Source organism: Anomaloglossus baeobatrachus, chromosome 4, assembly GCF_048569485.1.
Source record: "Anomaloglossus baeobatrachus isolate aAnoBae1 chromosome 4, aAnoBae1.hap1, whole genome shotgun sequence".
NCBI lineage: Eukaryota > Metazoa > Chordata > Amphibia > Anura > Aromobatidae > Anomaloglossus > Anomaloglossus baeobatrachus.
Genome location: NC_134356.1, coordinates 24,907,473 through 24,932,136, shown reverse-complemented (window position 1 = coordinate 24,932,136; position 24,664 = coordinate 24,907,473). Strand labels below are relative to the sequence as shown.

The window sequence follows — 24,664 nt, the reverse complement described above, 5'->3', positions numbered from 1 at the left end:
TTCACCATTTCATCCCACTTGGATTATTTTATTTTTTTTTACCATTTCTTCCCACTTGGATTTTTCCTCCATTTTTTTAGCATTGTATCCCACTTGGATTTTTTTTTTTTTTGTTTATTTCTCATCACTTTATCCCACCTGGAATTTTTATTTTTTTTTACTATTTTATCCTACTTGGATTTTTTTTTTACCATTTCTTCCCGATTGGATTCTTTTCCCCAGTACATTATATAGTTATATATATATATATATATATATATATATATATATATATATATATATATATATATATATATATATATATATATATATAAAATTATAATACTCAAAGCTATAACTTGTGATGTGGCTGCAGGAAGAAAGTTATGACAGTTGGGAGAAGAGGAACAAAAAAGAAGTCCTTAAAGGGTTAACCCGCGGGCTTATCTGCAGCATATAATACACTGATAGCAGCGCCATCACTCTGTTCTCCCCCATAATAAACACATTATTAGAAGCTGCCTCAGAATTAACTGCTCAAAGTACACACGGGGGCGGAGCCTGCTCTGTTTGGCTGCACAGATATTCTTGTCGTTATTTCATTGGTCGCGCCATCTTCTCTGTCCCGCCTATTGGTCTTTAGAAACGTCAGTCAATTCACGGACACACTCGCAGCCCCTTCTGATTGGCTGGCGGAGTTCTCAAACAGAAGAAGCCCTGCCCACATTCCAGTGAACTACAGCTGCTTCTTCCTTCGAAGCATGGAACGCTCGCTGATTGGTTGAACGTAAAGTCGCTGGGATAACAGCGGACGGTGATTGGACGGGACTGACACGGGGCGTGTTTTGTGTTCAGGAGGGAGGGTGTGGGGTTGGTGAAGCTGTCAGTCTGAGCCTGGACTTTGGAGAGGGAGGATCACTGCTGTGTGCACTGACTATCATTACCCTGATCTCCCACTGGACCTTACAGAGCCCACACTGGACTGCAGCCACTGTCATCACATTATTCTCCATAGCAACACTGCCCCTGGCATCCATTCACCCACAGGAGACTCCTCCATTACCAAAAATCTGACTTATTTCACCCTCCTGCCCCTTTAAACTCCTGTCATCAGCTGGTTGCCTTCCATCAGTGCAAAATTGTGACAATCCAGTTGTGATTAACCCTTCGTGTTGATTGTCGTGCAGACCATGGAGATACAGGAGAGCGGAGACCCCGTCATACAATGGGACCGTAAGCTGAGCGAGCTGTCCGAGGGGGCCGAGAGCGACGCGCTCTACAATACGGTAAGAGCGCAAAAGTCTTCGTATTTTATTCTCGCCGTCTGTTATTAGTTCTTTTTTTTAAGCGTTGCCTTCAGTTATGGATCCCATTTTTGTTTTGGGGGGGGGGGGGGTCACACGTCAAGCCTTTTAGTTGCTGCTTTCGGAAATTTTGCACATTTTTATTATTATTTTTAAAGTACAAAAAAAACGTAATAAATTTTAACCCCGGCTTCCTACAACCTGTGTAGACGACACATTATACTTGTTCATAAGTTGCAGCCAAATGTGCCAGAGGCTATAAGCTTCCGTTTAGTCGCAGCTGTCACTTTAAAAATTTAAAGGGGAACTCTAGAAATGTGTAATGAAGTCCTTTTCGGACTCTGCATAAATCGGGTTCAATGGATGTGTATAAATTTCCAGCATCTGAACAAATGTGACACGAGAGGGTCCTAAAATCTGTTACACCAGCTGGTTACCTAGCAACCATGATGGTGTACTTGACTGGCTCTTGATGCGTTCAGTCCTGTTATTGTTCACATGTATTTAAAGGGACCTTCCCGCATAAAGTTGTGCAGTTTTACAGCAGAATTCACCTCTCTACATTGGAAGAGGTAAAATCTGCCGCTAAATTCCGGGATCAAATCTGCCGCTAAATTCCGGGATCAAATCTGCCGCTAAATTCCGGGATCAAATCTGCCGCTAAATTCCGGGATCAAATCTGCCGCTAAATTCCGGGATCAAATCTGCCGCTAAATTCCGGGATCAAATCTGCCGCTAAAATCCGTGATCAAATCTGTGGCTAAAATCCGTGATCAAATCTGCAGGGAAAATCCGTATCGTTTCCTTCTCTCCGATCTTCACAGCTCTTCCTCTTCAGATGTATTACCATTCACTGACTGAGAGCAAAGATCTTGATAAGTTAAAAAAAAAGTGCCAAATTTTAATTTTTTTTTCTGTCTAATGATTACACTTTATTGATCTAAAATGGGAAAAGCCGTATATCCGACCAGAATATTTGGAACTAAAGGGGTTGTCCAGGATAAAAAAACCAAAAACATGGGTGCTTTCACCCAAAAAATGTGTGTGGTATTGTAGCAGAGCCATAATACCGAAAACAATGCGCTAAGTGTGGCGCTGTTTTTGGAAGAAAGCCGCCATGTTTTATTTTCTAACCCTGGATAACCGAGGGGGTCCCTTCCTCTATTAGCTAGAGTAGAGAGGGGCTACAAAGAGTGTCTCTCGCTCTGGAGGACCAGGCATGATTAACAGTTATCGCAGGCAAATCATTGATTTCAATGAGAATTGTGCAATACTCCATTTCTCCTGCGGGGGAGCTGTAGGGAAATTAAACACTTGATAGTCAAATCCTCCATAGATTAGAACTGATTGCTGCAGCAGGACGCTATGTGGTCAGCATGGTTTATATACTCCTAGACAAGTGTAGGTTGTCAGGACCTGGAGGGGCTGGAGACTTTCTTATGTTACTCCCTACATCTGAAGTGTAGGTTGTCAGGGACCTGGAGGGGCTGGAGACTTTCTTATGTTACTCCCTACACGTGAAGTGTAGGTTGTTAGGACCTGGAGGGGCTGGAGACTTTATTACTCCCTACACCTGAAGTGTAGGTTGTCAGGAACCTGGAGGGGCTGGAGACTTTGTTACTCCCTACACCTGAAGTGTAGGTTGTCAGGAACCTGGAGGGGCTGGAGACTTTATTACTCCTTACACCTGAAGTGTAGGTTGTCAGGAACCTGAAGGGGCTGGAGACTTTCTTATGTTACTCCCTACACCTGAAGTGTAGGTTGTCAGGAACCTGGAGGGGCTGGAGACTTTGTTACTCCCTACACCTGAAGTGTAGGTTGTCAGGAACCTGGAGGGGCTGGAGACTTTATTACTCCCTACACTTGAAGTGTAGGTTGTCAGGACCTGGAGGGGCTGTAGACTTTGTTACTCCCTACACCTGCATTGAACTGATCGGAGCCGCCAGGAGGACTGTTTGCTAAAAAGGATTTATTGACCTTACCAGCAAATCCCTCTGCAAACAGCGCCCCCTATATCATTAACGTATGGAAACGCGTGGCCATATGACGCCACCATTAGACTTCGGACAGCATTGATCGTTTTGTGTATACAGCTCCTCTGCAGACTCGTGTCTTGCTTTGCGCCGTCATTCTTCAGCTCTCCTCAGCTTCTTACTAGATTATCAAAAAAGTAAGGAGCGGTTAGAAAAGAGCATGACTGCAGGATCTGACTACACAGGGTTTGTTTGTAGTCTGTTACCGTGGAAACACATAGGTCTGCATAGGAATTGTAGCAAAGTCTAGTTTCTTAGGGGACATTGATGGATGCTGCTGGTTGGAACCAATTAGTTACCTCCCCCTCTTCTCCTCCTTCTCTCCCAATGCCGGATTACCAGGTTTTCTGGATTACCAGATACATGCAGTATATAGTCGTCCTTTTTTGTTGTTTTTGTTCTTTTTTTAGCCCTGCAGGCCGCGTCTTGCCCGACGCTCACCTCCTAGACTTGAGTAAATTCATCGGTGCGGAATTCTTGGCCGCGTTACAGAATGTCTGGAAAGGATCATCCTCGTACCAGGAGCCCCCCGGCCACTCCACCAGGTCTGGGGGAACGACACCATTGTTATACCGCACTGGATACCGTTATATCACAATAGAACTATTAAAAAGGGCAAAACTACAACTCCCAGCATGTCCTGGCTGTCTAGGCATGCTGGGACGTATAGTTCCACTACAGTTAGTTTTTAATAACTGACATCGGATCTTTAAAGAAAAAATAAATCGGATAAGTGGCTGCCTGCATAAATGGCGCCGCGTATCCCAAACAATGGCGGATATATGTCACATATGACAAATCCCGCCGTCTGGCTGAGGATATGGGGGCACCGGCATGGATGGGCCAGCAGTCATCCTCTGTAGTGTTGCTGACCCTTTGAAATCTGATCCGGGACGGCTTCCGGCTGCAGATGACTGAATATATCACTGGACCAGATGTTGCCGGTTTATTGACTACCACATCTTAAAGGGACCCCAACACCTGGATTTCTAGTTTTACCACAAGGTGTTGGGCATCTTCTCTGCAATATACATAGAATACTGATTTTTATTTTTTTTTTTGTGAAAAATGGCCGCCTGCACAGATCAACTGGGCCAAATAACGGTTGTTTCTCTTTAAAATATTTTTCACATTTTTTTTCCTCAAAAATGCCGACTTTTTAATTGCAGGTTACTGTCACCACAAAGAGCAGTGTACGTATAACAGTGTCTGCAGCGCTGGTGCCAGGCGGAACAAGAGCCCTGTAATAACACGGCTAAATATATATCTCTGCATAGGCCGAATCGGGGTGTGGGGGAAGGGGGTGGACAAAGGGCCCCTTCACACCCGGCTACTGTTCCTCTACTGAACGCATTGTTATAGTGATATGACGAAATGTGTGCATTGTTAAAGGTCTCTGATGCTTGGTGACAACCGGTATGGCCGCCATGTGTGAGCAGATCCAACCCCTTCTACATAGACCAAACTAAGGAAACCCCCAAACCATATCCCTAAACTGATAAACTCTCCAGACCAGGCCCCTGGATTAATAGAGCACTCATATGAGACCCACTAAATGAATAGAGATCCCACAACAGCCCCCCACCTCCAAAAAATATCTAAAACATGTATATAAAATACAGTCCCCAAACCAGCACCCCCCCAAAAAAAACTAATAAATCAATCCCAGACCTAAATCAATACAATCTCATTAACTAAATACATACCTTAGACCAGACCCATAAAATAGTACACTCCCTAGACCAGACCCTCTAACCCAATGCAGATCCCAGACCAGACCCCCTGAACTATTACAGACCCCAGACCAGCCCCACCAAAAATAATACAAACTGTAGATCAAACCCACTTAAACAGTCCCTAGACCAGACCTTTTAACTCAGTGAAGATCCAAGACCAGCCCCCCAAAATAATACAAACTTTAGACCAGACCCCCTAAAATGTAGATATTCCCTAGATCAGACCCTCTAACCCAGTTCAGATTCTGGAATCTGCAGACCCACTGAACTGTTAGACCCCAGACCAGCCCCCCAAAATACAAACTTTAAACCAGACCCCCTAAAACGAATACACTCCCTAGTCCAGACCCTCTAACCCAATGCAGATCCCAGACCCCCCCCCCAAAAAAAAAATACAATCTGTAGATCAAACCCACTAAAATAAGTACAGTTCCTAGACCTAGACCTTTTTAACTCAGTGAAGATCCAAGACCAGCCCCCCAAAATAATACAAACTTTAGACCAGACCCCCTAAAATGTATATATTCCCTAGATCAGACCCTCTAACCCAGTTCAGATTCTGGAATCTACAGACCCACTGAACTATTAGACCCCAGACCAGCCCCCCCCTCCCACACCCAAAATACAAACTTTAGACCAGACCCTGTAAAATTAATACACTCCCTAGTCCAGACCCTCCAACTCAATGCAGATCCCAGACCCGACCCCCTGAAAAATTAGACCCTAGACAAACCCCCCAAAAATAATTTGAACTTTAGACCACACCCCTAAGTGAATGCATTTCCTAGACCAGACCCTTTAACTTAATGAAGATCCCAGACCAGACCCCCTGAACTATTACAGACCCCAGACCAGCTCCCCAAATAATACAATTTGTAGATCAGACCCCCTAAAACTAATACTCTTCCTAGACCAGACCTTCTAACTCAGTGAAGATCCAAGACCAGACCTCAGACTAATCCCCCCCCCCCAAATAATAAAAACTTTAGACCAGACCCCCTAAAATAAATACACTCCCTAGACCAGACCCTCTAACCCAATGCAAATTCCAGACCAGACCCCATGAACAATTAGACCCCAGACCAGCCCCCTTCCAATAATGCAAACCCCTGGAACTCTTAAATGAACACCCCCCCCCCCTCAAACCAGGCTCACTGTATAAAGACCACCTAAACGAATATAGATGTCAAACTAGACCCACAAAATATGATTCGTCCCTCACCCCTGAGACCAGACCCCCTGAAACTAATGCAGACTTATACCAGACCACCTAAATGGATATAAACCCCCAGACCAGACCCCCTAAATGTAAACACCAGACATTTTCTGTGGTGGCGACTGATAGAGGAAAAAAAAAACTACAGTTACACGTAGAGGCGAGTATATTTTAGAGCAGTCGGAGCTTCTGGGGGATTTGCCTTCGCTTTTTCCTAGAAAGTGATTACGGTAAATGTGCGCACATAGGCCTCCTGTATAAATTTAGGCCCTGCGTAGAGTTCATCAGTCGCTCATAGCAACCAATCAGCTTCCAGCTTACATCTCTCCACTGCTGGTTAGAAAATGAGAGCAGCAATCTGATTGGTTGCTACGGGCAACTGCTCTTCCTTCTTCTCCAGGCCTAGGATGTGCTTGGCTTTCTATATGGCCGCACATTTCTCTCCCCCTTTTACCTCAAGTGACTTTCCAGCTGCAGACCGCCGGCAATCTCGGCTTATCCGAGACATTTCCGCAGCAGTGTGCAGTTATGAAGGATTTCTGTTAGGTCGGTCACTTTCCCTCTGGCAGAAAAGAAGTCTTTATGGCCCTGACGAGTAACTACTTGCCGGCTATTGGGCTGTCCTGTACTTGTTTTGTCATGTCGGGGTCTTAGCGGTGATAAAAGGGTCAGGTCTCTGAGAAAACCATCACCCCTCGCGACGGGGGGTGCGGCGGCCAGTTTGGTCATCGATGGTCTTTCCCTGGATCAGATAGAAGTAAAATGGTGGGATTTCATAAGTGGTGTCCTCCTGGACGTATGTCACCTAAAGTATGGATCCTTTAGGACCTAAAATGGCTGATAACAAGGAACACTAGCTTGTATTCATCCAAATTAATAGCGTTCATGCTTCCTGAATCTTCAATTATTCTGTCCATGGGAAAACTTGACCTCGCTCTGCCAGAGAATCCTTCCATCTGACTCATGGGGTGGGCTGGACGTTTTCCTCCGTCCTCCTTCCTTTGTGGGAACCTTCCATTCTTTTTTTTTTTTTGCTTTGCCTTAAATTTCCTCGGAATGCGTAAAAATGGCCGCAGCTTTTTTCATTGCTTTGGAGAAAAGTCAGCTGTTGGGTGTTTTCTTTGTGATTTTCCCTGACATACTGTTCATTCGATGACAGATAGCAAGCAATATGGTTCCCACGATATAGTTCCACAATCTTTCTTCAGTCCATGGCAGCAGCCGGTCCAGATCATCCTTGCGCACCTCTTGTGGTTATTAGGCCCCCTCAATGATATATCATGACGAGACTCTGATCGTGAGGTTGCGTTAGGCCTAGTGACGAGGCTTCGATCCTTACTAGAGTTGAGTAACTAGATTGGTGCTGCCCTGGTCCAGTGTCTAGTCCGGTCCTCTGAGGATCAGGACCAAAGCCATCTTCCCTTTTGTGTCTGGGATACTGAGAGCCTCTTGCGTTAACTAGGCCCTGTGTTGACATAGCCTTAATGTTTCTTGTGATATCCCAACGTTGGAAGCACAAAAGACACTCAATATGCCAAGCTCTTGCCACCTGAATACCCAACCAGGACAGCGCAAAATTGTTGGCACCCTCAACTTAATATTTGGCTGCACATACTTTGGAATAAATAACTGCCATTAATCGCTTCCTATAACCGTCCTCAAGCTTCTTACTCTTCTCACACGGAATTTTGGAGTCTTCTTTAGAATTTGCTCCCGGTCTCTCATATTTGAAGGCGTCTTTTCCTAACAGCAATTTTGAGGTCTCTCCACAGGTGTCAATGGCATTTAGATCCGGACTCCGTGCTGCCATTTCAGAACTCTACAGCACTTTGTTTCCATCCATTTCTGGGGGCTTCTTGAAGTCTGTTTGGGGTCATTGTCCTGCTGAAAGGTCCATGACTTAGGACGCAAACCCAGTTTTCTGGTGCAGTTTTCAGATTTCTTGATGTCTTGCACAAAGTCAAGGAACCTAGTTTCAGAGGCAGCAAAACATCTTGAAGCCTCCACCATACCTCACTGTAGGTGTTATTTTCTTTGTAGGTCTCATTCCGTTTTTGGTAAACAGTAGAATGATGCGCTTTATCAAAAAACTAGGTTGGTGTCATTTGTCCACAAGACTCTTTCCCAGAAGGATGTTGGCTTTTTATCTGTGTCAGCAGTGTGTCCTCCTGGTTCTGCTCCATAACGTTTTTTCATTCAGATGTGGACGGATAGTTTGTGCTGACACTCATGCCTCCTGAGCTTGCAGGAGAGCTTCAATTTCTTTGGAACTTGATTAGACCTAATCCACCATCCGGACTATCCTGCATTACAACCTTTCATCAATTTTTCTCTGCCATCTACATCCAGGGAGATTAGCTGCAGTGATATGGGTTGTAAACTTCTAGATTATGTACCGTGGACAAAGGAACATCAAGATCTCTGGAGATGGATTTGTAACCTTGAGATTGTTGATAGTTTTCAACATTTTTGGTTCTTAAGTCCTCACACAGTTCTCTTTCTGTTCTCCATGATTAGTGTGGCACACAGAAACACAGTGCAAAGATTGAGCCAGCTTCTCCCTTTTTTTTTTTTTTTTTAATCTAGTTTCAGGTGTAATTTTCATATTGCCCACACATGTTACTTGCCACAGGTGAGTTTGAATGAACTTCACTGTCGATCAGAAGCATCACAATAGCTAATCCCTTATGTTGCATTATATGGCTGCACTTTCTTTTCCAGCTCAGCCTCTCCTTTGACATCCATTCTCGTGTCATGGCTGCCATCAATGACTGTCACACATCAGCTGTGTAGTCGATCATTTCAGAGACTTGAAAATTCTACGTGGGACTAAAGGACATATGCGATGCATATAAAAATAGCCACCAGCTCCTAAACAGATCTGCTTAGTTGGTTTCCACTTTTCCTTAATCCACCATCAAAGACCCCGTTGTCCCCCGTACAGCACGGCCAGTGTTCTGCCGGTGTCGGCTCCCTCACATTTGGGGCCGGGTTACAGTAAAAGGGCAATTCATATTACAAAGAGTCATTGACTTGACTACGAACTGCAGAATTTCTGTACGTTGCTCTTTTTGTCTGATTAATCTTAATTTTTTTTTCTATACTTATTTTTTTTCCTCGGTATTGTTTTGTACCGCCGGTTGGATTTTGCTCAGCATTTTCCTGTCTGTCTCTTGTACCGGAGTCTAAAGATCGCTATTTGCTCATTACTCCTATCAGATCTATGATATAATCCTACAAATATTACTCTACGTACGGAAATAGCTCGCTCTCCCTGTGAGACAAATACTTCCCCTTAGAATAGAAATCCCTGATATAGCGGAACTAAACCGAATTTCTAGGGGTTATGGATGGACTTTTCCTAAAAATTGTCTCAATATTTCCGGCCAGAGTTTGAAAGTGTCCGGACGTTTCCAAGGTTTACGATCCAAGTAATTTTAAAAGCCTAACATTTTGTCAAATATATATTTTTTATAGATTGGTGCAACTTTTAGTTTTAGACTTTTCTGGTTGACTATACCGTAGATTCTCCGGATGTCGAGTCCTCTCCTTGTGAAACCTAAGTGTTTACTCTTCTCGTCTTCTTGACCCCCACCCACCCCCCCCATGGACAGTTTAGCTAAAGACATCTGTATTTTCCTTCTCGTAAAACTTTTTCACTCTTTTTGAGCCTCCGTTTCTGGTGGAGGATGGGAAGAACGTTGAAGAACAGCCAAACCAAATACAGATGTTCGAGAATTATAGGATGGGGCTGGTCGCTAATGGCTGCAAGATGCGAACATAACGTCCACAGACTCTTGAGAGTGGAAATTTGGGTGGGGAAGAGTGTTGTCACTCTGCTACTGATGGCCCTTGAAGGAAACAACACAGTCTGGTGGTGCATCTTCTCGGGAGGACCTATCACTTCTTATATTATTTGTATTTCGGGGTATGGACTGGGTTTTAATGATTCGATCTTGAAGTTCTTTACCTTCAATTTTGAGAATTTTTAATTTTGCCTTTTATTCCTTTTTATTTTGCTGTGTTTTTCTTGCCCTTTGAGTATTAGGTCAGTAGAATCTAGCTATATCTCTTTGTTGAAGGGCATGATGATGTTAGATTGGTGATGGTCCAACCTTCATGACCTCGCTCTCCAAACCATCTTCATTGTTTAGAGATAGAAGGGGCTACTCAGTTTCTTTGTAGTGCTGATGAGCGAGGTCTCAGACCCCCACTGGTCAAACACTACATCTTAAGATAGATCCTCATTAATAGAAGACTAAACAGACTCATGTCTCATCACAGACTCCACCCTGACTCCTGCTTAGAAACACTCAACCTTGACTCTTGGTATGTCAAAGGGCTCAGTTGCAGGCATGAGGACCTCCAGACCATCTCCATGTCCTACGTTAAGCATCCCATAGATTATTGGTCATTATAGACAGGTTTGGGGATAGTCTGTGGGCCCTAGACAATTTATTGTTGGGGGAGTTAAGACCCGGTATATCTGATTTCAGACTGCCCTTCATTTGGTACTCCCGAAGATGAGATGTGTTTGGTGGCAGCTCACCTAAAGCGAGCTCAGGAGAAGTCGGACAGAAGAGCGCTTCTGTGTACGGAAGAGATAGCCAGCATCAGTCTATGGCGGGATTTAGCCACCAATCTCCTTGTATGTGGCTTCTGAGCCATGGCTGACTCAGATTTGAAAGATGTTGGTCATTTACATACCAAAAATGTGGAGGCCACAATTTTGGCATCTTGTCATTTTCCACTTTTTGATGCTGTTGTATATAGTTTGTGGCTAGTGATGAGTGAGCACTACGATACTCGGGACTCGTAACTAGTGATGAGTAAGCACTACCATACTCAGTACTTGCAACGAGCAGTTGGACGCTTGGACGGGCTCGACTCGAGTACGGAGTATAATGGAAGTCATTGGGGAACTCAAGCATTTTTCCGGGAAATCTTCCATGGTAGTGCTCGCTCATCACTAGTTACGAGTACAGAGCACCCGAGCATGGTAGTGCTCGCTCATCACTAGTTACAAGTACTGAGCACCCGAGCATGGTAGTGACCGCTCATCACTAGTTACAAGTACTGGGCACCCGAGCATGGTAGTGCCCGCTCATCACTAGTTACAAGTACCGACCACCTGAGCATGGTAGTGCCCGCTTATCACTAGTTCCGAGCATGGTAGTGCCCTCTCATCATTAGTTACGAGTACCGAGCACCAGAGCATGGTAGTGCCCGCTCATCACTCGTTACGAGTACCGAGCATGGTAGTGCCCGCTCATCACTAGTTACAAGTACTGAGCACCCGAGCATGGTAGTGTCCGCTCATCACTAGTTCCGAGCATCGTAGTGCCCTCTCATCATTAGTTACGAGTACCGAGCACCAGAGCATGGTAGTGCCCGCTCATCACTAGTTACGAGCATGGTAGTGCTCGCTCATCACTAGGTATGAGTACTGAGCACTCAAGCATGGTAGTGCCTGCTCATCACTACGGTAGTTCCGAGCATGGTAGTGCTCGTTCATCACTAGTTACGAGTACTGAGCACCCGACCATGGCAGTTCCCGCTCATCACTAGGTACAAGTACTTAGCACCTGAGCATGGTAGTGCCCGCTCATTACTAGTTACTAGTACTGAGCACCCGACCATGGTAGTGCCCGCTCATCACTAGTCACGAGTACTGAGCACCTGACCATGGTAGTGCCCGCTCATCACTAGTTACGAGTAGTGCCCACTCATCACTAGTTACAAGCACCGGAGCATGGTAGTGCTCACTCATCACTGGTAGTGTCCTCTTTCTGCTCCATAATTATTTCCAGAGACCCAGTAACTGAATCATCTCAAGAACATAGTACTGAAGAAACAAGATGACCCCTGGGGGGTAACGAATTCGCATTTTAGCAAAACTGTAACCCCTTTTTCACCTGGCGCAAGCCATTATGGATGTCTAAAGAGGTGTATATAGATCTAACCTATAGGTTCCCATCTGCCAGTAAGTCACGTGATATCCATAACTCCACAGGGGTATTTTTTTGTTAATATTGCTCTTTTCAATAAAGTTTTTCAAAATTTAAAGGGGGAATTCCATTGTACTAAACAAAGTGGTCTCTTTTGTATTTTATAATCCAAGATATCCCCCTGATAAGTCTCCTCTTGGATTCCCTTTAATTGACATGATCTATGTGTACAGACACCCCCGGACTACTGAATGGTATTAGTTTAGTGACAGACAATTGAATTATGCGGTCCCCCTGTGACAATAGCAGTATCTGGTGGGTTAATCAGGCATTTATGGTAAATGGACACCACATTGTCTGGCAGGATATTGGTTGGCATTTAATTGGAATTGTATAGGTTGCTGCTTATCAAATCCGTAACAGTGACCCCTGCAGGCCTCTTGTGCCCACTGCAAAAAAACCAAAAATGTCCAAAAATGACCCATAACTTTTGAAAATTCTGTTTTATAGCAGTTAAATGAAATATATGTATTTTATATGGCATTTGGGAAGTGGAGCCTTTAAGATAACATTGTGGAATGAAGCCGGCTTTGTGGCATACAATGGACGAGGTGTGTTTGGCTCCGAGGACGGCTCCTTGCCTCCTCCCTGAGGAATGTCTCCTCGTCTGCAATCTTGTGAGGCTGCCATCCCCAGAAACGCTTCTGCAGAAATGCTCATAATGTAAAAATTATACATCAACACCTACTGCCTCCATTGTATGGGGGACGCACAGAGCTGAGAATACCCCCCTTGTTATAACCGCACACTTATTACACAACATTGTGAACTGTGGCGACACTATAGTAATGATAAATACTGCCGCACATGGGTTCTAGGGATGGAAATGGCACTATAGTAATGATAAATACTGCCGCACATGGGTTCTGGGGATGGAAATGGCACTATAGTAATGATAAATACTGCCGCACATGGGTTCTAGGGATGGAAATGGCACTATAGTAATGATAAATACTGCCGCACATGGGTTCTGGGGATGGAATTTGCACTATAGTAATGATAAATACTGCTGAACATGGGTTCTAGGGATGTAAATGGCACTATAGTAATGATAAATACTGCCGCACATGGGTTCTAGGGATGGAAATGGCACTATAGTAATGATAAATACTGCTGAACATGGGTTCTAGGGATGGAAATGGCACTATAGTAATGATAAATACTGCCGCACATGGGTTCTGGGGATGGAAATGGCACTATAGTAATGATAAATACTGCCACACATGGGTTCTAGGGATGTAAATGGCCCTATAGTAATGATAAATACTGCTGAACATGGGTTCTAGGGATGGAAATGGCACTATAGTACTAATAAATACTGCCACACATGGGTTCTAGGGATGTAAATGGCACTATAGTAATGATAAATACTGCCGCACATGGGTTCTGGGGATGGAAATGGCACTATAGTAATGATAAATACTGCCGCACATGGGTTCTAGGGATGTAAATGGCACTATAGTAATGATAAATACTGCCGCACATGGGTTCTAGGGATGTAAATGGCACTATAGTAATAATAAATACTGCCGCACATGGGTTCTAGGGATGTAAATGGCACTATAGTAATAATAAATACTGCCGCACATGGGTTCTAGGGATGTAAATGGCACTATAGTAATGATAAATACTGCCGCACATGGGTTCTGGGGATGGAAATGGCACTATAGTAATAATAAATACTGCCGCACATGGGTTCTGGGGATGTAAATGGCACTATAGTAATGATAAATACTGCCGCACATGGGTTCTGGGGATGGAAATGGCACTATAGTACTAATAAATACTGCCGCACATGGGTTCTGAGGATGGAAATGGCACTATAGTAATAATAAATACTGCCGCACATGGGTTCTGTGGGGGGAAAACCAGGAAATGAACACCAGATTCGTAGATCTAGTTTGTAGAAATCGCCCAATACTTTCCCTGATGTTTCTTCTCAAGAAAAAGCCCCTGTGGCTTGACATTATAAGACCATCATCTTCTGGGACAAGAAGGAGTTACATTTTTACGAAGCTGCATTTCATGATGGTATCCAGGCCCCACCATAGTTTGTTTTCTTTTGGTTAAGTCATCCACCTTGGCCCACAGGACGTTCGACTTTCTGGAAACCTCATACTGTAGTCGGCCAGAGATATGCAAAGTGACTCCACGTTAATGCCAGTTCTGTAAGCCCTTTTCAATTCTCGGCCAGCTCTACTTGTCTCTAAGGGCCGATGAACTGGACAGCTCCGTGGTATACCGACGCCAAGAAAAATGATGCTGTGGCTTAAGAAAATTCCCTTCTGAAGACACTGCCGCTATTGTCCTTTCTGAAGTTATGTTGTACATATTTTCCTTTTAACAAAAATTTTTGTAAAACATATTTATAAAACCTTGTAGACCAATGCCAGATGGTCCGAAGAAGGTCTAGATGGGGCAAACATGAATTCAGTGATAAAAACCCTTACAGCATAGATCATGACCCAGTGGGCATCTACGGTAGTTGATGGGGCTCTTGGTGGCGGTCCTGGTTGAAATAAGTTGTAGGTCTGTCGAATTCACATTTGTTTTTTCCGTGAGGAAGCCATCGATCAACTTCCGAGACACTTATTGGGTAGAAGACCTCTTTAAGATCTTTGGTTGAGTTCATCTTTAATACTTCCAATGCTATTTTGCCGAGGATCTATTCCACCTGGCTTAGTAGTGGGCCACTTTATGGTTTTTGTGTCTTATGATCCCTAGCTTTATGAAGACACTAGACCAAGACCACCAGATGGTCCGATGGGACCCAATATGAGGGCAACAATATGATCTTTTTCTCTTTGGGCTCACAGAGGTTGAGTGATAAAGACCCTTATAGCATGAAACATGACCTTGTGGGCATCTAGTAGATGAGGCTTCTGGTGGGGATCCTGGTTGAAAGTAGGTCTGTGGAATTCACATTGGTTTTTCGGGAGGATGCCATCGGTCAACCTCCGAGACACTTATTGGGTGGAAGACCTCTTTAAGATCTTTGGTTGAGTTCATCTTTAATACTTCCAATGTTATAGTGCTGATGATCTATTCCACCTGGCTTAGTAGTGGGCCACTTTATGGTTTTTGTGTCTTGTGATCCCTAACTTTATGAAGACACTGAACCAGGACCACATGGTCTGATGGGACTCGTGGTATGATTCTCGCTTGGGGTGCGACGGGTCCTGGGATTTGTATCCCGGACAGAGCCCATGGACTCTGACAGACTGTTAGGCTGAAACCAATTGTTTGTTCCAATCATTAATGATGCCTAAACGTGTTCATTGGAGGAAGAGCCCAGGTGTCGGACCCAATATGAGGGCAACACTATGATCTTCTTCTCTTTAAGCTCACAGAGGTTCAGTGATAAAGAAACATGACCTAGTAGATGAGGCTTCTGGTGGGGATCCTGGTTGAAAGTACTTATAGGTCTGTGGAATTCACATTGTTTTTTTGTGAAGAAGCCATCGGTCTACTTCCGAGACACTTATTGGTTGGAAGATCTCTTTAAGATCTTTGGTTGAGTTCATCTTTAATACTTACATTGCTACAGTGCTGATTATCTGTTCCACCAGGCTTAATAGTGGGCCACTTTTTGTTTTTTGTGTCTTATCCGTAGCTTTATGAAGACACTGGACCAGGACCACCAGATGCTCCGATGGGACACAATATGAGGGCAACAATATGATCTTCTCTTTAGGTTCACAGAGGTTGAGTGATAAAGACCCTTACAGCATGAAACCTGACCTTGTGGGCATCTAGTAGATGGACCTCGTACCTGTTCAGGGCTCTAATTCTCATTGGTTTTTCGTGAAGAAGCCATTGATCAAGGTCTGAGATCATTAACATCACTGGTTGAGGTCACCTTTAATACGATCAATCCTAGTGTTGATGATCCATTCTACCGGCCACAAAACATTGAAGACCAAGAGCAGATGGTCCAATGAAGTCCTAAATGAGGGCAAAAATGCTATCCTCTGTAGGGGCTTATGGCGTTTGAGTAGCATGACTTTGTGGTTATCTAGTAGATTTGTCTCCTAAAGGTTTAGAGTACTTGTAGGTGTCTAATCTCTTGTTGGCTTTTCAAGAGTAATCCATGTATTTGACGGCAGATATCCTTAAAAGAGGGCTTGTCACTTGCTCAAAAAATTGAGTTAAATACCTTGTAAAGATCCCTTAGTTCTCCTGATTCTGGCACTCTTTTCCATTTTGCGATGCGTTGCTCCATTGTCGAGATATTCACATTTGTTACTTTTGGAGAGCGGTATGTGAAATCTCTTCTGGCAGTTTAACTGGACTATTTTCCAGTCTTCTCTTATGGGTGTGCGCTTTTACCATCCCTCCCAATCACATCTCGTCAGATGGCGGCATCTTGGAGGTAGGGGTGAAAGTGCCCACCCCCAGAGAAGATTCTTAAGAAATGACCATTGGACTGAAATGCAGAAATTTCACATATTGCTCCTTACCCCCCCCAAATAAAACAAATGTGAATATCTCTGCAATGGAACGACGCAGCGGAAAACGGAAAAAAAGTGGTCTAATTGCGAGACCTCAGGGAGACAAGTGACCTGTCCTCTTTAGGACCTGGAGGAGATCATATTTAACACTTCCTATGCTACAGTGCTCGTGATCCATTCTACCTACCCTAAAAGTGTGGCTATTTTTTTGGGCGTGGGTGTCCTGTGATACATTCCCTACCCCCAACTGGTTGTTCCCTTGATCAGAATTGTTTTCGATCCGGAATTCCTGGTAAAGGGATGATTGTGCAACCCCCGCGCCTCCGCCATGGACTCTGATATGGGATATTCGGGTTATCTTGAACCGTGTTGGATTTGGCTCGGACTCTACAACAGCAGATAACGTGTACCTGACGGCCGCAGATACTTGTTTTAAAGGGCAACCCTGGTTACATAAACAGTCTATGATCTAAGAAGACTTCCAAAACACCCTTTTTAAAGAATACTTGCTAAGCAAAATTTATTTTCCTCGAGATTCCTTAGGATAGAGCCGAGATTACACATTCTCTTGTGCTAGGTGTCGCCCCACAGTTTTAAGGTCGTGGGGGGGTTTATGTTGTTCAAAGTGGACAGCCCCTTTAATAATAATTTTTTTTGGGAATGGCATTAAGAACCCTGACCCTTGGGGGCCCCTTTAGGCCACTTTATCACATAAGTAGACCCCACTTTGGTAAAAGGCACCTAACCAGTTGGGTTTCCTGGTGCAGGATTTGCACTTTGGCCCAAGAGCTTGCATTCTTTTTGCCGTTTAGCAGTATATAGAGTAAATCTGCTCCTCGTTACTGGTTTTTTTTGTACCCTGACTATAATCACATCCACATGAGATCCAAAAGTTCAGATCGTTATTAAGGACATAAAGTGAAGTCAGCTGTTTACGTCACTTGTTGCTTTCTTAAAGGGCCGGCACAGACATGACTATTTAGCTGTATGTGTGTATATACAATGGTATTAAGGGCGGTTTCCTGGAACAAACACAGTGTAATATAAGCGGTCACTTTAACCCAGGGCAGCGTCTCCTATTACTGCAGTACTGGGTCACTCCTTCCTATTCTATTATTGTTATCCCTTTTGTAGGACGACTCTACCACCAATATCACATCTGTCTGATTACAGAAAATGTCACTCTTCTGTCATATTGTTTATCTGTTTTAGTAAAAGTTCCGTGTCAACCAGCAAATAATACCAACATACAGTGCTCAAATAGTGCCGCCAGACAGTGCTCAAATAGTGCCACCATGGTGTGCTCAAATAGTAGCACTGTACTATGGTCAAATAGTGCCACCATCCTGTGCTTAATTAGTACCATCATACTGTGCTCAAATTGTACCACCATATTGTGCTCAAATTGTACCACCATATTGTGCTCAAATTGTACCACCATATTGTGCTCAAATTGTACCACCATATTGTGCTCAAATTGTACCACCATATTGTGCTCAAATTGTACCACCATATTGTGCTCAAATTGTACCACCATATTGTGCTCACATTGTACCACCATAGTGTGCTCAAATTGTACCACCATAGTGTGCTCAAATTGTACCACCATAGTGTGCTCAAATTGTACCACCATAGTGTGCTCAAATTGTACCACCATAGTGTGCTCAAATTGTACCACCATAGTGTGCTCAAATTGTACCACCATAGTGTGCTCAAATTGTACCACCATAGTGTGCTCAAATTGTACCACCATAGTGTGCTCAAATTGTACCACCATAGTGTGCTCAAATTGTACCACCATAGTGTGCTCAAATTGTACCACCATAGTGTGCTCAAATTGTACCACCATAGTGTGCTCAAATTGTACCACCATAGTGTGCTCAAATTGTACCACCATAGCGTGCTCAAATTGTACCACCATAGCGTGCTCAAATTGTACCACCATAGCGTGCTCAAATTGTACCACCATAGCGTGCTCAAATTGTACCACCATAGCGTGCTCAAATTGTACCACCATAGCGTGCTCAAATTGTACCACCATAGCGTGCTCAAATTGTACCACCATAGCGTGCTCAAATTGTACCACCATAGCGTGCTCAAATTGTACCACCATAGCGTGCTCAAATTGTACCACCATAGCGTGCTCAAATTGTACCACCATAGCGTGCTCAAATTGTACCACCATAGCGTGCTCAAATTGTACCACCATAGCGTGCTCAAATTGTACCACCATAGCGTGCTCAAATTGTACCACCATAGCGTGCTCAAATTGTACCACCATAGCGTGCTCAAATTGTACCACCATAGCGTGCTCAAATTGTACCACCATAGCGTGCTCAAATTGTACCACCATAGCGTGCTCAAATTGTACCACCATAGCGTGCTCAAATTGTACCACCATAGCGTGCTCAAATTGTACCACCATAGCGTGCTCAAATTGTACCACCATAGCGTGCTCAAATTGTACCACCATAGCGTGCTCAAATTGTACCACCATAGCGTGCTCAAATTGTACCACCATAGCGTGCTCAAATTGTACCACCATAGCGTGCTCAAATTGTACCACCATAGCGTGCTCAAATTGTACCACCATAGCGTGCTCAAATTGTACCACCATAGCGTGCTCAAATTGTACCACCATAGCGTGCTCAAATTGTACCACCATAGTGTGCTCAAATAGTGCCACCATGCTGTGGTTAAATATTGCCTAAGTGTTCAACTAATACCACTACAGTGCTCAAATAGTGCCGCCATGTAGTTTTAAAAAGTACCACCAGATAATGCTCAAAATTTTCCATAAGTGTTGAATAATGAGATCAGCAGCAGCTCGGTAATGCGGGGTGACCTCCTCGCTGGAGGGGCCGCATTGGTGTCCCCCGGCTTTCTCAGAAGTGATTATACGGGACAATGAAATTATTGATGACGCAGTTCAGATTTTCGTTTATTGCCACCGTTCGCCCCTCCGGACCCCCGCTGTGCGCTGCGAAAACACCGTGTCCAGGGATTGCAAATGTCAATTAATCCTTCGCTGCCTGCGGAAGATGATACCTCATCTATGAGTAAGGTTCTTGGAAGACGTCTTTCACTTGGTCTATTGATTCCAGCCGTCATTAACACTTTAGCCCCCTGCTCAGCTGCACAGTGCCTGTAAACAATTATGGTGGGTCTTATAATGCGGGGGCCTCGTATACCGGCCATAGGTGGGATTTACAGCTTCACCATGGACCCTGTGGGGCATCGTCCCTGGACTGCAATAATCCACTTGATAAAGTAATTATTGGTGTGCGCATAGTATACATATAGTGTGTAGGTAGAGTAGATACATCACTGTGCTATATATTAACCAAGTAACTACCTAGGTAAATACCACCATACGGTGCTACCCTTTCTACTGTGCACACTGGGATTCCTCCCTACTGTATGAGGCTACCCCTACACTGCTCATCCGAGGGTTCCTCCCCGCGCTGCTCGTCTTGGGGTTCCTCCCCGCGCTGCTCATCCCAGGATTCCTCCCCGCGCTGCTCGTCTTGGGGTTCTTCCCCGCGCTGCTCGTCTTGGGGTTCCTCCCCGCGCTGCTCGTCTTGGGGTTCCTCCCCGCGCTGCTCGTCTTGGGGTTCCTCCCCGCGCTGCTCGTCTTGGGGTTCCTCCCCGCGCTGCTCGTCTTGGGATTCCTCCCCGCGCTGCTCGTCTTGGGGTTCCTCCCCGCGCTGCTCGTCTTGGGGTTCCTCCCCGCGCTGCTCGTCTTGGGGTTCCTCCCCGCGCTGCTCGTCTTGGGGTTCCTCCCCCCCGCTGCTCGTCTTGGGATTCCTCCCCGCGCTGCTCGTCTTGGGATTCCTCCCTCCCGCTGCTCGTCTTGGGATTCCTCCCTCCCGCTGCTCGTCTTGGGGTTCCTCCCTCCCGCTGCTCGTCCCGGGGTTCCTCCCTCCCGCTGCTCGTCCCGGGGTTCCTCCCTCCCGCTGCTCGTCCCGGGGTTCCTCCCTCCCGCTGCTCGTCCCGGGGTTCCTCCCTCCCGCTGCTCGTCCCGGGGTTCCTCCCTCCCGCTGCTCGTCCCGGGGTTCCTCCCTATGCGGCATCCTCACACGATTTCTCCCTGCTCTTCCCATGATTTCTTAATGTCTTAAGTTAGTGATGGTCTTCTTTATAACCCCAGCTTTCCCACCATGCATCGACCCCTTATCTATGTATAAATACAGTAGGTAATGGCAAGGGCGGCTTTAAAGGGAAACTCCTGCAAATTCCCTGGGTTCCCCTGGCTGCGTGCTCCTCAGGTCCATACAGTGCTGGTTATATTTGAATGTCGCACCTTTGGCCTTACAGCCAAGTACAGTGATTGCTCCTCGCTGGGAGGGGTTCTCCTGTGATGGTCTCCAGATGTTAACGCCGGCTGGACCTGGCAGCCTCTATACACAAGAGACCAATTTCCGGACCACGGCCAGAATCCTGCACATCTGTGCCCAGCGCGGTCCTAGAGCCCCGATCATTGTCACTTTTCTGTAATCCGGCACTCCTTTCCGAGCACAGAACCGAACCTTCAAGGGGGACAGTCTCCCAATGCCGGTGGATATGGCAAAGATGCAACAAATGGGAAGATTTGAACGGCACCAATTTTTGAGGTTCGGTGATGGGGGATTCACATTTGATACATGTACTGCGTTAACAGGAAACCAACTGTTTAGATGACAGATAAGTAGTGGTACGGTTTGTTTTGTTTTTTTTGTTCCATATGGCGATGTCCGCACTCGTCATATTAACCCTTGCTTAGGACATCCATTAAAACCAATTCTCCGTTCTGGCTCATAGAAGAGATCCCAATTCTGACCTAGATTTTAAAAATAGGATATAGGTATTTCCAGATCTGGAATTTCTCCTTCCCCGGACAGGAATTTGTTATCTCCTCGGCATTTATATTTATTTTATTAGGTAATGGTTGGCGTTTGTATAAAAGTCTGTTACATGGACGATGCAACCTGTGTGGTGCAGAATGATTGATGTATAAAGTTGCCATATTGTCAGTAGAACGTCCCGTCTTCAATGTATAAAATATTGCCAAAGGTTTGGCCGATCACCTAAAAAGAATGTTGATTTAGATTGCTGGCATCCTAAAGGACTGCTGCTGATTAACTAAAGGTCTACTGATAAGAATGCTGGCACCCCAAAGGCCTGACGGTCATCTAAACTATTGCCGGTTGTCCAAAGGATTGCTGAAGACAATGCCGGCATCCTAAAGGACTGCGGGTCGCCTAAAGAATTGCTGATTCCATTACCGGCATTCCAAAAGACTGTCTGTAGCATAAAGGATTGATGGTCGCCCAAAGCAGTGCTGATTAGATTGCGGAGATCCTAAAAAGCTGCGGGTCTATTAAAGGGCCGCAAGATCACCTAAAGGACTGAGACTATTAAAGGACTGCTGACTTGAATGCCGGCATCCCAAAAGACAGCCTGTTGCCTAAAGGATTGTTGATTAGATTGCCAGCTTCATAAAAGATGGTGGGACGCCTAAAAAACTGCAAGACACCTAAAGGGCTGCTGACTCTAATGCCGACATCCCAAAAGACAGCCTGTCGCCTAAAGAATTGATTAGATTGAGGTTATCATAAAGGGCTGCGGGCCGGCTATAGGGCTGCGGGCCGGCTATAGGGCTGCGGGCCGGCTATAGGGCTGCGGGATCGAATGACATTCCTAAAAGACAGTCTGTTGTCTAAAAAATTGCTGATTAGATTACTAGCATCCTAAAGAGCTGCAGATGGCCTAAAGGACTGCTGATTCGAATGCCGGCATCCCAAGACAGCCTGTCATCTAAAGGATTGCCGATTAGATTGCTGTCATCCAAAGGGCTGCGGGCCGGCTATAGGGCTGCGGGCCGGCTATAGGGCTGCGGGCCGGCTATAGGGCTGCGGGCCGGCTATAGGGCTGCGGGCCGGCTATAGGGCTGCGGGCCGGCTATAGGGCTGCAGATTAGAATGCCGGCATTCTAAAAGACAATGTGTTGCCCAAAGGATTGCTGAATAGATTGCCGGCATCTTAAAGGACTGCTGATTAGAAGGCGGCATTGCCGGTTGCCTAAAGGAGTTTTCATTAGATAGCCAGCACCTTGAACAGTCTAAAGGGTGCTTTACACGCTGCGCTGCAGTTTGGCGTGTTACATCGCTAACGAGATCGCTAGCGATGTAACACGCCAAACCGCACATACGATTTGCCGAGATCGCACATGTGACTGGCGCTAATAAAATGACCTATGTGCGATCTTGGCAAATCTTATCTGCGATCTGGCGTGTCGCATCGCTAATGAGATCGCTAGCGATGTCGCAGCGTGTAAAGCACCCTTAAAGGATTGCCGGTTACCTAAAGGATTGCTGGAATCTTAAAGGATTGCTGGTCCCATAAGATATTACAGTCCTTAAAAAAAAAAAAAATTTAAAAATTTTCCAGTGGATTATTTGCCTGTGTGAAGTGGCATGATGGCAAATGTTTTCCACTTAATAGAGCCGTCATTAACCAACATTTGGTGACACCCCCCCCCGCACTTGCATATTAGGTGATTACGTATTATAACATTCATCTGTGCAGCTAAAAACGTTGCAGATACTAAGATAACGGGTCACTCGCAGTTCTAGGAAGACGCTCGGACCTTACTAGAATTTTTAGACTTTACTTGCTTCGTGTCCCAAGAAATTTCTAGGAAGAAAAAGAACCACTTCCATTACCATTCCTTACAGTGGAGTGTGAGCCTCCAGGTATCGGCAGTCACCGGCAGGAATGTCTTCTCCTCAGCCTGACGATGGATGCCTGTCTCATGAAGAGATTCTTTGTACTATTTTCCTTTCTTTTTTTTTTTCCTTCCAGGTAACACCTGGGCTCACATTTCTGCACTCAGCGAGTCAGGATAAAACCAGGACTTGTCGATTTTACCTGGAGGCTTGGAATATACAAGTATAGTTCAGTGATATGACCGAGCGTAGGGACTAGCTTAATCCCTTGCCTGTCTGAACTTGTAAAGAAGGGGGCATAAACTTTTACATTTCAATACACTGTTATTTAATTTGCAGCCATCCATAGGGGGCGCTGTAGAAGACTGTGGCTGCTATTTGACCACAGAGGCGCATTGATTACATATACATTACCATTAGGGATGAGCGAATGTATTCGCCACTATTCGGTATCCGACGGATAACCGTCTATTCGCGCCTTTCGGTATCCGACGAATAAAACATCCGCTCCGATACTTTCATTTTCATTTTTGACTTCCTGGCGCCTGTTTTCCATCCAATGACCACATCTGATGAGAGAGCGAGATTCTGCCTTTTCCTATCCATTTCGGCCTTTTCCTTAGTGACCACAGCTCGCCGTTCGGTCCAACGTCAAATTATTCTGGTTTCCCATAGACTTACATTGCGCGTCGAATATCTGCGACCTATTCGTCGGATATTTTGGTATTCGATCATCCCTAATTACTATATTAAAAACACAAAAACACTGAAAAAATGTGAGCTAAATAAATTATCTTAAAGGGACCAATCTCTGGCTCGGTATTGGGATGTTTTTCACCTGCCCAAATAATAGATGTAGATTTCAAACCTATTAACTTAGTTTCCAACCTCTGGGTCGGTATTGGGACTTCTTCACCTGCTCTAATAGATCTCGATTTCAAACCTATTAAGGTTTTGAAATTACTTTTTCAAAATGTTGGCATGGCGACACAAAGAGTTGTTTACATCGTATATCTGTCAGGAGTGGGTCATATAACATTTGCTTGTAGACCTGAGGGGGGTCGGTAATGGGGCTTTTTCTACCTGCCCTAATAATAGATCTACATTTCAAACCTATTAAGGTTAGAAATTACTTTTTAAAAATGTTGGCATGGCAACAGAAAAGAGCTGTTTATAGAGTTGATCGAACACGCCAAAAACCGGAACCAGCAGATCATTGCCGGATTGAAG

General features: G+C 44.9%; 1 protein-coding gene across 1 annotated transcript in view; it reads left to right on the top strand.

Annotated features, from left to right (window-relative positions):
* The first annotated feature begins 874 nt into the window (after positions 1 to 874).
* CREB3L2 (cAMP responsive element binding protein 3 like 2) overlaps positions 875 to 24,664 on the top strand; it is a 44,717-nt gene continuing 20,927 nt past the window's right edge. Inside the window, exon 1 of the mRNA XM_075343889.1 lies at positions 875 to 1,265. Coding sequence (XP_075200004.1) covers positions 1,170 to 1,265 — 96 coding nt within the window. The 5' untranslated portion in view covers positions 875 to 1,169. The remainder of the gene's footprint in view (positions 1,266 to 24,664) is intronic.